The sequence below is a fragment of the Puntigrus tetrazona genome, chromosome 24 (genome assembly GCF_018831695.1).
Source record: "Puntigrus tetrazona isolate hp1 chromosome 24, ASM1883169v1, whole genome shotgun sequence".
Taxonomy (NCBI): Eukaryota; Metazoa; Chordata; class Actinopteri; order Cypriniformes; family Cyprinidae; genus Puntigrus; species Puntigrus tetrazona.
Window position 1 is genome coordinate 11,308,821 of NC_056722.1, and position 12,630 is coordinate 11,321,450.

At 35.6% G+C, this 12,630-nt stretch overlaps 1 protein-coding gene across 10 annotated transcripts in view; it reads left to right on the plus strand.

Annotated features, from left to right (window-relative positions):
- Positions 1-12,630, plus strand: part of kmt2ca (lysine (K)-specific methyltransferase 2Ca) — a 104,667-nt gene that overhangs the window by 17,185 nt on the left and 74,852 nt on the right. For all 10 annotated transcript variants that reach the window (XR_006247962.1, XM_043226737.1, XM_043226739.1 and 7 more), the window contains exon 3: positions 7,484-7,581. Coding sequence is in view for 9 of the 10 variants with exons in the window: in XM_043226737.1 (XP_043082672.1) it covers positions 7,484-7,581 (98 nt within the window). In the remaining variant the exon portion in view is untranslated. The remainder of the gene's footprint in view (positions 1-7,483; positions 7,582-12,630) is intronic.

Below are 12,630 nucleotides of genomic sequence, written 5' to 3' on the forward strand. Positions count from 1 at the left end.
GTGCCACTGATGCAGGAGATGGCGTGCTGGTGTAAAACCCAGACGCACTGTGCCTTTCTTTGGCTTGACATGTCAGTTGCATTGATGTCTATGCAGGTACAGAAAGCTTGCGGATTTCTTCAAAAATGTCTTAAATTTGCATTTCGAAGATAAATTGAAGTCCTACAGGTTTGTGACAACATGAATAGTAATTCACAGATTTTTATTTATTTATTTATTTTTTTTTGGGTGAACTATTCTTTTAAAGATCTAGGCTAGTTTAGCCAACAATAAAAAAAAAATGTCTTAAGTTTTCAACCTTGTGTCATTCCAAAACCAAAATTATTTGGAGGAATTGAAGAATGTTGAGAACCAAAGAGTTTTCAAAACTTAGTGCTAAACATTTTTTTTTCTACTGCTCCAGTTTGTAGTTTTCTTTTGCGTCACGCCTGAACGGTTGAAAATCTTTTGAACTTTTAAATTAGCAAGGCTATAAAAAACACACGCAAATGCTAAACTTTCATGGCCAACAGGCAGCCCTTATTTTCAAGCCATGCTTTCGGTTTTCATTTACTTCAAATATATGAACTGTACATTGAACTAAACATCTGAACATTTCTTTTTATGACGATTATCCACAAAGTGTGCCGCTTTCAAAAACCCACATATTTTTGCCTGCTTTTCGGGCGAATAATTCAGCGTGTTTTCCAATGCACGCCTGTGTGTGCGCACGCGTGTATGTTTGCATGCACCTTGAAGTGGAACTCCGCCGTGCACGATAGAGAAAGAAGAGAATTGTAAATGCGTGTCTATGTAGAGACAAATGACATGCCGTCATGTAAATTAGATAAATGGCATACGGCTATTCAGTTTGTTTAATAAAAGAACAAGGTATAGACCTGTTCTATAGGAAAGGTAACCTTAACTGACTTCTGTTGTGCTCTGGCACTATCGATATCAATAATCAATATCAGTAATGGCAAGGGAAACAGTGAACACTGTACTTTGTTGGTTGATTCCTGAAAAAGTAAACGGAGAGCTAAACGCATATATGGCTGAGCTGAACTGTTGCATTTGGATTCTAAATCGCATCTCTGTGTTTGATTGTGAAAGTCTATGAATCTTTGGGTTGCCACTAAGAGCTTTGTCTGACTTCCCGCAGCGGACATGTCTAAGTAAGTGGTTCTTTGCCAGAGTAAGCTGCTAGGTAGGTCAAACGCGAGGCTATTATAAAAGCTTGCGTTTGACGTGTTTTGGTATGTATCCGATAAAAATGAAGAATACCTCAATTCCGTATGCACACGCTGTCTGAAAGATTTTCTGTGAGCACATACCTGTAACATGCACATTTAAAGCCGCTGGTCTCACATCGTGCAAGTGCCGAGTTGAGTTATTTTCGTTGGCTTATTGCTAGTGCCAAAATATGTCTTTGCGGGTATCCTTGTAAAAGTTGGTTATGTCTTAACACAAATATCTGCAGGAAAATCAGATGTCAAAATGTCAATATATTGAGTTCGTATATTGAGTCTTAAAAAGACTTCAACCCAGTATTACCTGTTGCTACCCATTCCCTTACTGTTAACAACAAAAAACAGAACAGAAAATTGAATTAGACATAATGCGTAAGTGACTTCTGTTTCTTCTGCGCTTAATTAGGCAGAAATGTTTAATGCCCTAGAATACAGGGGTTGGCGATGTGTAGAACTTGTAAATGGTAGCTGTTTGAATTCTCAGGTCACAGATTATGCGTGGACCTGCTTGTAAGTCAGTTTGATTGAGCCTTTTGCTGACCTGTATGTTTACCAGGATGTTGACTGTTACACTGTGAGTTTAAGGAATAGTTTTTTTAGTTCCCAAAAGGTTGTGTAAATTTTGTTTTTTAAACCTTTGATAGCATTTCGTGGACTTCTGCTCGGACTCCTCAGGGACTGTTTTGTTTTTTTTAATTGCTGGACTCTTTACTATCTAGGCATAAGCACAAAGTGATGAAACAGTTAAGGTGCCTGTGGGGAGAGAGCAGTGCTGTTATAAAGGGGGTGTGCCGTGTTTCAGCCAGTCAGTCCGGCCCGGGTTTTAGGCTCCTCCTTTCCGTGCTGGAACTACTTGCACTGTAAGCTTTTTTCCCCTCTCTGCTTCCCTTTTGCTCTCTCTTTCTGGCACTCTCTCACTCTTTCTCGTACACTCTCTCTCGTGCTTTCTCCTGCTGTTCACCAGTGTGCCGTGACTGTGGCCATGAGTTCTTGGGAAAAGACATTTCAAATTGATATTCAAGCAATTTGAACTTTTATTTCACATACAGAAATAATTGAACATGTTTGATTAAATTTGTACACTGACTTGTACTGTGCATATACGTAAACGCACATAAATAAATAACGTCTATATGTTTTCAGAGCACCAAATCTATAAAAATAGATAGGTACAAAAGCTGTCACTGAGATGGCACCCTTTTAAAAGTTACAAGACTGTACCATTATGTACTAATATGCAAAATTTTGTTCTAAATAAGGTAAAATAAGGCAGTTTATTTCATTGTTTTACATCAGTGACTTATTTGTGTATTGGGAATGAGGAAGGTTTTATTAGCAAATTCTTAAAAACTCATTTTGTTGACCTCATAATACTTAGAATTGAGTATTTTTGGGTTCTGTGTTTTATGTATTAGCAGACTAGTGCAGAGCTCTGTAAATGCCATGAGCACAGTCCTTCTGGGAGTGTCCTGACCCTCCGTGCATCTCAGCACTGCTTAACGGCTGTTTATTTACCTTCAGGTTACTCATTACCCCAAATCCCATCACTTGTTTACCTTGTTACCCCTGATGATAAAGTACACGTAAAATCCATTTAGTATGACCCTGCTAGCAAAACAAGAATCTCCAGAGGCCTTGATTTGATGCATTATGCAGATCTTTCTCAACGTGAACAACATTAGCTTATTTTTATTATTTGGTTAAAACACATATGTATATGTGAAGCAAAAAGAGATCAGAACCCCTGATAGCTTTGAACGTGCAGCAAATGATCATTCACATTCACTTGCCCTGCTTACACAATACACTGCATATGCCCTAGGCATGTGTACATGTAAAATAATACCAGATAGCCTAGAGCGTATCATTCTTTGCTGATAAAATAAAACATCTATTTTAGATAAGCACTTGGAGTTGCAATTATTACAGCTTTTCGTAAAATTTCTCACCGTGGAGCTTTTAAAGCTTTCCAAAATCAGGTGACAGCCTTTGACTGGCCTACTCTAAAGATGGTAGACCGTTTGCATTTCTGTTTGTGTTTGCTTTTAGCGTTAATTGGTAAAGCAACATTGACATTTCATGGAACACTTCCATGGGGATCAGCACTGACCCTTAATCACTTAGTCATGTGTAGCATGACACTTTATCAGCATATAAACCCACTTTGCATATTGATTGGTAAGCCAGAGTAAGTTTATAATAAGTATATTAATATATTAATTAATATATTCATGCATGCTATATACCACAGCATTAGACTCCCCCCCATCAATTATTAATACTGCAATTATTTGTAACTAAAACCGACAAAGTTTATTGTATATAAAATTCCCCTTTAGCACTCCTTTTAGCTATTTCCAAGTCAGTTTTGGAAAAACGGTCAACAAAAAAAACCCACAAATAGGACTTCTTTTTTTTTTTTCTTGTTCTACATTGTCTTAAGGGTTACACATTACGTTCTGTAGGGTTTTATAATGACATATTTTAATGCATGTTATATAAAATCAAACTTACAGAACCTATTCTATAAAACCGAGTTTACAATTTGTGCTTAAATTGTTTGGCTATATGTTCTAAATTTAACAGCTACACCAAACGAATTAAGGTAAAGGCTATGTAACATTTGTCAATACATTGCACAACCAATTACATCTAAAAAGTGAGTAACATGAACTCTTGATTGTTATTGTGTGATTTAAAATGGCTTGCATAGCCAATGTTTGCCACGAACGAGTAAAAAGTTCACTGCACCGACTTTAGCTTATTACTTGTTTTGCTTGAGTGGAGAAACATACTTTTAAATTAACGCATGTAGCCACCCACAACTTAACCATAAGCTGCACTTTCCAGCAGTGGTAAATGAAAAACTTCAACATAACAAACTCTTGCAAATGTCAAAAATAACTGAACATTAAACAGTAACACAAATAAATAACACTTCAATGTTCTTTCTCCTGGTCCAGCCCTATGCAAAACATGCTGAGAACTAAACATACATTGCCTGGTTTTTTTGGGTAGTTTCAACAAATTAAGTAGAAAGTCAATTTTTTTGTTACTTTTAAGTAAATTTAAAGTAATTATTTTTTTGCTTCAGCACTTGAAAGCTGACATTCACCGGTTATGCAGCATTTCACTCTGGTGTTAAAGGCTAAATGGCATTAGGGAAGTTGGCTAGCCTTCAGTTGTTGTGTCGCTGGGCAAGATATTGCATGTAATGTGAATCTTTTGAGAGACACATTATAGAGGAGGGGGTTGTTGACCTGGATTAAACCTGTCTCAAGCACAGCACAATAGCCTGCATTTTCAATGATGTAGGTCATTGATCAGAGCGCTGGGCGCCAGGCTAGCAGGCAGCAGCGGTATCCGTCTCCATCCAGAAACCTTAGCCTGGAAATGTGATGCCTATTATTCTACCCATTCTGCATTGTGCTTGGGGAGAACAGTAGTTTTCAAGTCCCACAATTATTTGGGGTTCATCCAGTGTTTTCAAATTAGGCTGAGTTTTGGTTATAGTAAACTTGTTTTACATGTAATGTGTTTAGATACAATCACATCCGATTCAACATTGTATATGTTGTATGTGAGAAGCTATCATTGTCCTTGTGTGGACTTATCTTACTCTAAAAAAACATTTTATTTTTAATATGTACCACTGTTCAAGTTGAACGACAATGATACCAAAATAAATATAATGTATTGATGACAATACAAGTTTTTCATACAGTATATTGGGATAATATTAGACACTTCCCATAAATATGGAACACAATAGGCCTTAAAATGTAAATGTTATTATTTTTATGCATTTTTTCCTCAAATGGTCAGTTGAAAAGAAGCGTTTAAACTTCACACATGCTATGAAAAAAAAAAAAAAAAACTGGTCGGTGCGATTTAATAAATTTACCCTTGTGTATGCGTGTGATTATAGTTTTGCATATTCATACCTAGGGCTGGGCAATATGGAGCAGCAGTTAATACACTGAGGCGTAGATCACTGACAAGCTGAGCGAATTCATATCGAAAACAAATGTAAAGCTGCATCATTTTGTCACTTGACCACCATGGATTTTTTTTTTAACGTTTGTTGTTTATATGGTTAAAAAGGCAATTATTATTAAAAGCAATATTTGCTGATTTTTAGTTTTGTATAGCCTATCTAGGCTATTTAAACATTATGCAAGTTATTTGTAGAGGTGTAACGATTTGTGTAACGTGTATCATACAGTTCATGGTCGTTTTCCAAATCAAAGCTATCATCCTTATCCCCTTGTTAGGGAGAACTTCGTAGTGAGCAGAGCATGGGGCGTCCCATTATTCAGTCGTATGGAATGTACTTGTCAAAGGGAGCGATGTGATTTTTCTCATTATCTTCAACTGGGATGTTCCCATGGCAACGAACGCAGCACGGTATTCTTCAGTAGATTCGTCAGTTTATATTGAAAATAAATTACATTTTATATATTTAAAAAAAAAAGTTATTGGTTTTTGTATTTTAGCATATTTTATAATGTGTGTTTATTTTTTAACAGTTATGTTAACAACAGTATAAAGATATTAAAAAAGGGACATCTGCTGACGCACACCGTGCTGCGTTCTTTGTCACTGGAACATCCCTGATTAGGATAATGACGAAATTATATCGCTACTTTGAAAATAAAAGTTAAATGTGCACAGCAATTTTAAGCTACATTTGAAAGTAAAGGAAAGCTAAAACAATGTAATAACGAACCAATGCTATACGCAAAATCGCCGCTAATTTAAAAAAATGAAAATAAGATGCGCACTTCTCTTTAACAAGCTATTTAAAAGCAAAGCAAAAACAAGAAACCCTAGTGTGAGTGACACCCAATGATAGGAGCGTGTTACATATGAGTGGTTAATAAAAGTTACAGACATGTGGTTGGATTGTTCTTTTCTCTGTACTATTATCATCGACTTATTGTCAAAGTGTCTTATTTTTATGTTTAGTAATATATCTATTTAAAATCACGATTCCACAATTTCTAAAAAAAAAAAAAAAAAAGATAAGATCTTAAGGCAAAACATTAAATTCAAATAAAATCAGAAGCATAGATACAACATTTTAATCTGTTTGGAGTTCTCTGTTTTATCATAACAAAAGACGCTTTATGTTTGGCAGTCTCTGTGGACCGGTACGGATACGTAATCTATCTAAAGTAGTGGTTCCCAAGCACTTCCCTGGAGTCCCCACCCCCCAACACTCCACATTTTGCATCTCTCTCTTGTCTAACACACCCATTTCTACTGTTGAGCTGATTATCTGAATCAGGTGTGATTAAGGAGACAGAAAACATACAGTGTTAGGAGGCATCCGGGAACATGGATGGTTGGGAACCACTGATCTAAAGAACATATGTACCATCCCAATTTACTTTCTTTTTTCCTTTTTGTGTGTGCTTTTAGTAGTGTTCGCATGATGTAATATAAGCTATGTGTTACACATTGATTCTCATACACTGCTAACAAAACCACAGTGGCAGCAAGAGTTTCATTATGCAGCGGCAACATGGCTCTGGTGTGTACAACTGGAAAAAGCTGTTATTTCTGCTTTAAATAAAAGTGTACTGTACTGTAAAAAGAAGGCAACACACAATTAACAGACTTTTTATACACCTTCACTTTAAAACAAAATAAATGATCGATCTGCTCAAATAGAGCTTGTATGTTCAGTGCAGAGGGTGTTTTTTGTTTGTTTGTTTTTTTTTTTTTTTGGTTCACCCCTTGATCGTGTCTGTTGTAGGGAACTAGATTTTGTAACCATAGTGACGAGCAGCCGAGCGCTTGCTGCAGGCCACACTGAGTCTCCATTGGCTGCTAGATGCGTGTTGACATGTTGGTTAGTGCTGTTGGGGGAAGGGTGGAGAATCACACACTGACCCAGACTGTCATGAAGATCACTAACCCATATATCAGCACTCATCCTGTGAGTAAAAGAGTACAGCACAGTAAACTTAGTGTCAGACAGTTTCTGACTTTTCGAAGGGATTGTTTGGAAGATGAAGATGCCGTTTAAAGCCACTTTCACAAAACCTTTTTTTTCCCCAAACCTCGATCATATCAAAAGAACAGGTTATTAGTTAGATGAGCTGGTTAAGACTCACAGGTTCTTGGTTTCTACTATAGAACAGCAGAATAGTTCAGGCTATAGAAATTCTCTTTGGAGTGTTGCGTGTGTTTGTAGAACAGTATTCAGTTCAGCTATTGTCAGCAATATTGTCTTGTTTGTGTTGCAGGTCTCGTAGTCGAGGTCGTGCACAGGCCGATGATGAGGACAGCATGGATGCCACTGATGTCACGCCAACTCCAGATGTTGACATCTCATTGGAGATGGGTGAGAATTTTTGTTGTTGCTGTTTATTTTTGTCTTCCGAGTTTGCTGTGGCACATCTACAATACTAAAATGAAAGAAATGTGTGTATCCGAGTTGTGAATTTGAAGTCGGAAATTGTGTATTCTGTTGTTCATATTACATGCATGACACGAAAACATATTTAAATTTGCAAATGACTAAAAATGCATTTTAAAATCCTATCATTCTTCTTGGACCATCTTTAAGGCCCCGATTTACTTCAAAAGAAATCGAAGAACGAACTGAAATGACGTAATTTCGAACAAAATCAAGCCAAAATGAAGTTTGTTTTGAGTTCGTTTTGGCAGTTCAAATCGGCTCACCAAACTTTTTGTGAGCTTTTGACTGCTAGACACCTTTGCGCTACCACTGGTCCGAGGCGTTTACGTAAACGCAAGCTGAGCTGCCACAGATATATCCACAGCTGTACGAACGCTTGCGGAGAGACTTCAAAATTCAGCCAAAAGCAATTCATTCCTACAAAGGAATTATAACGAAGCTTGCGACCCGGAGTTTTGCGGCGATGTAGAGAAACATCATATGCAAGTTTTCCAAAGCCTTGAAAAGAATGAAAGGAAGCAAGCAAATAAATACTACACCATACTGCTACTGCTTCTTCTTTCAAAGCAGATTTAAAAGGTATGCAATAAATAAACCTTTGTTTTTAATAAACGTCTAGGCTGTGTGTGAGCACCGCGAGTTTACATTAACCGACACCCGGCCTCCATTAGCGCAGCGGTGTCAGAATGTCCAGAAACAGTATACCGTCACTCAGCCTTTTCAAACTTGTTTTTGCCTTCAAATGAAAAACGAAAAAAGACCTTTAGCGTTGAGCCCTGGATGAGATAAAATGGCTTGGCTCTGGGGAAAAAAAAAAAAAAAAAAAACGCCTCTTTTTATGAGGCATGTTTATCAATTTGATCACAAGTGGACAACTCTAAATATAGATGTAAACATGGTCTAAAATGTTTTGATTTTGTCTAATTTCAACCACTTTCACAGATAATTAAAAATGCATTCAACTGGACTGTTTTCATAATGCTCATCTGGTCGAATATATTTGCACAACCACAAAATTCCACTTCCTCTTTGTCTACTGACCTGATTCTCCAGAACATTATGGGACATGTTGTTAAAGCCAAGGCCCAATCCCAATTCTGTTTTATGAATTTTATACATTTTCTTTTTTTTTGTTTTGGGGGGGGCTTGCACGGGCAGCCATGTTGCCACTATAGCTGGTTTATGCTGAAAATTCCCATACCTCTTCATTTGAAGTATGGTCCACATCTTTGTTTGAAGGGCCATCTGGCCCTTCCTCTTAGCCTGACTCCTCCAACCAAAAGAGAATCAAGAATTTTCTTTTTCATTCATATGTAAACAGCATGAGCTTATTTAGCAATATTAGATTGAAAGATCAGAAGACGCGTACACCATTTACACTTTCCTGTTTTCTTTGACCCTCCCCTCAAAGAAAACAGGAATGTGGTCAAAACAGACAAAAGAAACTGATTAAAACACCACGTGTAAATGGAAATGTCTGTATTGAGGTATAAGTCAATGATTAATGCTCACAAAAAGCTTTTAACACAAAAAGCTTTCAACATCGTCATTGCTTTTAGTAAACTAAAACTCTTTATTCTGGTACACAGCTTGTCTCTCACCTGAAGCTTCTGCTGTTTTATCTGCGGTCTGACTCCATCAGTGGCTGACAGCATAAACATCATAAAAGCACTTTAGGTGTCACTGCTGCAATTTTTCACAAACTTGTTCTGGTAACCAGTCACGGCATCTTATCTCATCTTAGCCACATCCTGGAAGACTACTGTAGTTATTGAGCCACCCAAGGCTCAAAGCATTATGGGAAACGAACTTTGTTTTTGGGTATCAATGTGTAATGTCAAAATTTGCAGCTTAGTCTCCCTAACTGGATTTTAACAGGGTTTTACCAATATCAATCAATTTTATTTATATAGCGCTTTTAAAAGCACCAATAGTAATATTATATTACATTATATTATATTAATAAAGCCAAAAAAGGCTTTATTTAATTGACTGGCTTCATATTTTAATAGTTCTATTTTGTCACTTTTACATGCAGAATGCATTAAGCAGTCTGTAAGTGTTCCATGTTTGCATTGTCTGAGGCTACTATTTTTGCAGTATCCATCATCATGATTCTCTCTATTTTGTGCACACCATTAATTTGTGACATTAGCACATTAGTGTTTCCTGCTCTTCCTAGTATGATGGTGGTCTAAAATCTCACCCTTCTCTAACCTAGACTCTATCATGATCATGACATATGACAGCTTTTTTCCATGAAATCTTCAATGAGAACAGTCCCTTCCTGTATTTGCTCTGGGCTGTAGAATTTTCCAAGGGTGAACATAGTTGAACAGAATTATTGCTTGGGTATATATATATATATATATATATATATATATATATATATATATATATATATATATATATATATATATATATATATATATGTCTTTCTTTCTTTCTCTCTCTCTCTCTCTAGTACCAAAGGCCTGTTTTATTAAACTATAGAGATGTAGCTTTGTGTCTAGACAGTAAGAAGCAGCACTAAAATAAATATGCTGCACACACAGTGACTAAAAGATTTTTTTTTTCATTTCGCAGCACTTAATGTCACAACAATCCAAAAACTGCCAAAGGGTATGACAGAGTCAGAATAACCCTCAGTCTATCAACCCAAAAGTGCAAAAATGTAGTTCTGACTCCAAATACTTCTTATAGAAGTTTTGTAAGACATTGGAATTCCAAAGTCCCAAGATTCGATTTAGTCATTGGTGTAAATTTGAGAACAATCAATAATGACACTCAACTTAAACTTCAGAATTTTTTTTTTTTAATATTATTGTGATTTTAAGATAAACGTTTTTTCTCTCTCTCTCTCTCTCTCTCTCTCTCTCTCTCTCTGTGTCTGTCTCTGTATATATATATATATATATATATATATATATATATATATATATATATATATATATATATATATATATATATATATATATAAAAAAAATGTTTTTATTATTTATTTATTTTTACTGCAGTGTCAAAGCTGAATTTATAGCAGCCTGTCATCAGTATCACTTTTCATTGTTAGGAACTGTTAAACCCACTTTATTTTCCTATTAAATTAATTGTGATTATTGCTGTTTATTGAGAAAATACATCAATAAATGTTGTTTTCATTGCTATATCTTTTAACATTTTAAAGCACTGAGCTTTGGACTTTTGTAATGGAACTATTAAATTAGTTTTTTAAGTTGATTTAAAATGATTTATAATTCAGCTGTAGTCATTCTTCATGTCACATTGATATGTTTTCATCTTTCTTCTTCTTCAGTTATCAAACTCTAGCATACATCTGCCCTTCGTGGTCCCGGTTTCTTATGCCCGCTGACACGAATGCTCTTTCGAGAAAAGAAAAAACAATGTTCTGTCTTTTAAAACGTTGTTTTAACAAGTGCTGTGTGGGCAAGTCTGCCATAAGATGAGCCATTTTCATCCCTTTAAAGGTTGATCTAAAGGCCACGACTCCCATTGTAGTGGCTTTTTGTGACGCAGTGTATTTCTTTTCTTTTTTTTCTTTTTTTTTGTTTTGTATTGTTCTCCAAGAGAACAAAGTGGCACTATCCACATGGGAGAGAAAATTTTTTTGAGATGCAGTATTACAGATGTTGTTGCAGGTGTACTCATAAATTTGGGGTCAGCAGTACGTTTTTTTTAGTTTTTACTGTACTTAAGTATATTTTAGGTATACGTGCTTTGTCAGAGTATGTTTATTTTGAAACTTTTAATTCACTTTGTTACTTCTACTCATTGTTTTGATCTGGAGAAATCATAACTGAAGAAATCATAGTATATGCATAGATTTTTACGTTTGTGTGTACAAAAATGTTTCTTAAGCCCCAAATAAGCAAATCAGAATGAATGGCCATGACATTGAATGCATTTTATTTGTAAAAAATTTTTTTTTTTTTTAAATCCTACATCTCAGCTTTGGCAAGCATACCAAAAAAAACTAACTTATCCCAAACATTTCAATAGTAGTTATAGTATTCTTGATTGAAAATCTAAAACTGTCTGGGTCACGTTTCCACACAATTATAACAATTGTAGAATTATGAAAGCACAAACAGTTTAATGCTGCTATGTAATGGACTGTTCCTTGTCTTCCCCATGGGTTATTGTACATGCTATCATGCCTGCTCTTCTTGTACTGCATTAATGTAGCTCCAGCATACGACATTACAGATATGAACCTCTCTGTGTTGCAAGACGTCATTCTTTACTCGTATTACTGTTTCCAGCAATCCAGTAGGAGTATAAAAATGTTTCTCAGGAAACTTAACTTGTGTTTCTGGTAATGTAGGAACAATTATTGATGATTATATTTTGTGTGTTGAGATTTTAATATGATTAATGGTGTATTTGTCTGTAATTTATCAAATCCAGATTTGTGTCCAAGATTGTGTGCAGCTGCTCTCTCTCCTTCAGCGCTAGTTTTATTTCAAACATTAAATAAAAATTCAATAAATAGCAACAGCAATAATAATATGTGTAATTGAATAATAAAATAATGCTTCATTTTGACTAATTACCTTTTGTAAATGAGTAGGGGAAAATACATTTTATTTTTCAGACAGTATCGTAATTGTTTTTCATGTTTTTTTTGTCATAGCAGTTCAACCAAACATTTGGGAAATGGCAAAAATATTCCACTTCATTTTATTTAATTAGATCCTATTATGCTTGTTTTTCTCCTACTTTCATATTGCCGTTTGTGCATGAGTAAGGTTTGCAAAGTACAAAATCCATTCCAAAGGAAACTATTCTCCGCATTGGTAAAGACAAGTTTGCACTACATGACTTTAATGATGTCATGACAAAGACATTGGCAGGAAAAGTGTAAATCCATACCCTAATTTCTAACGGTTGGCTGTTACATTATAGCACATACATTTCTACTTACCACATAAACAATATAAGGAGAGATGACTG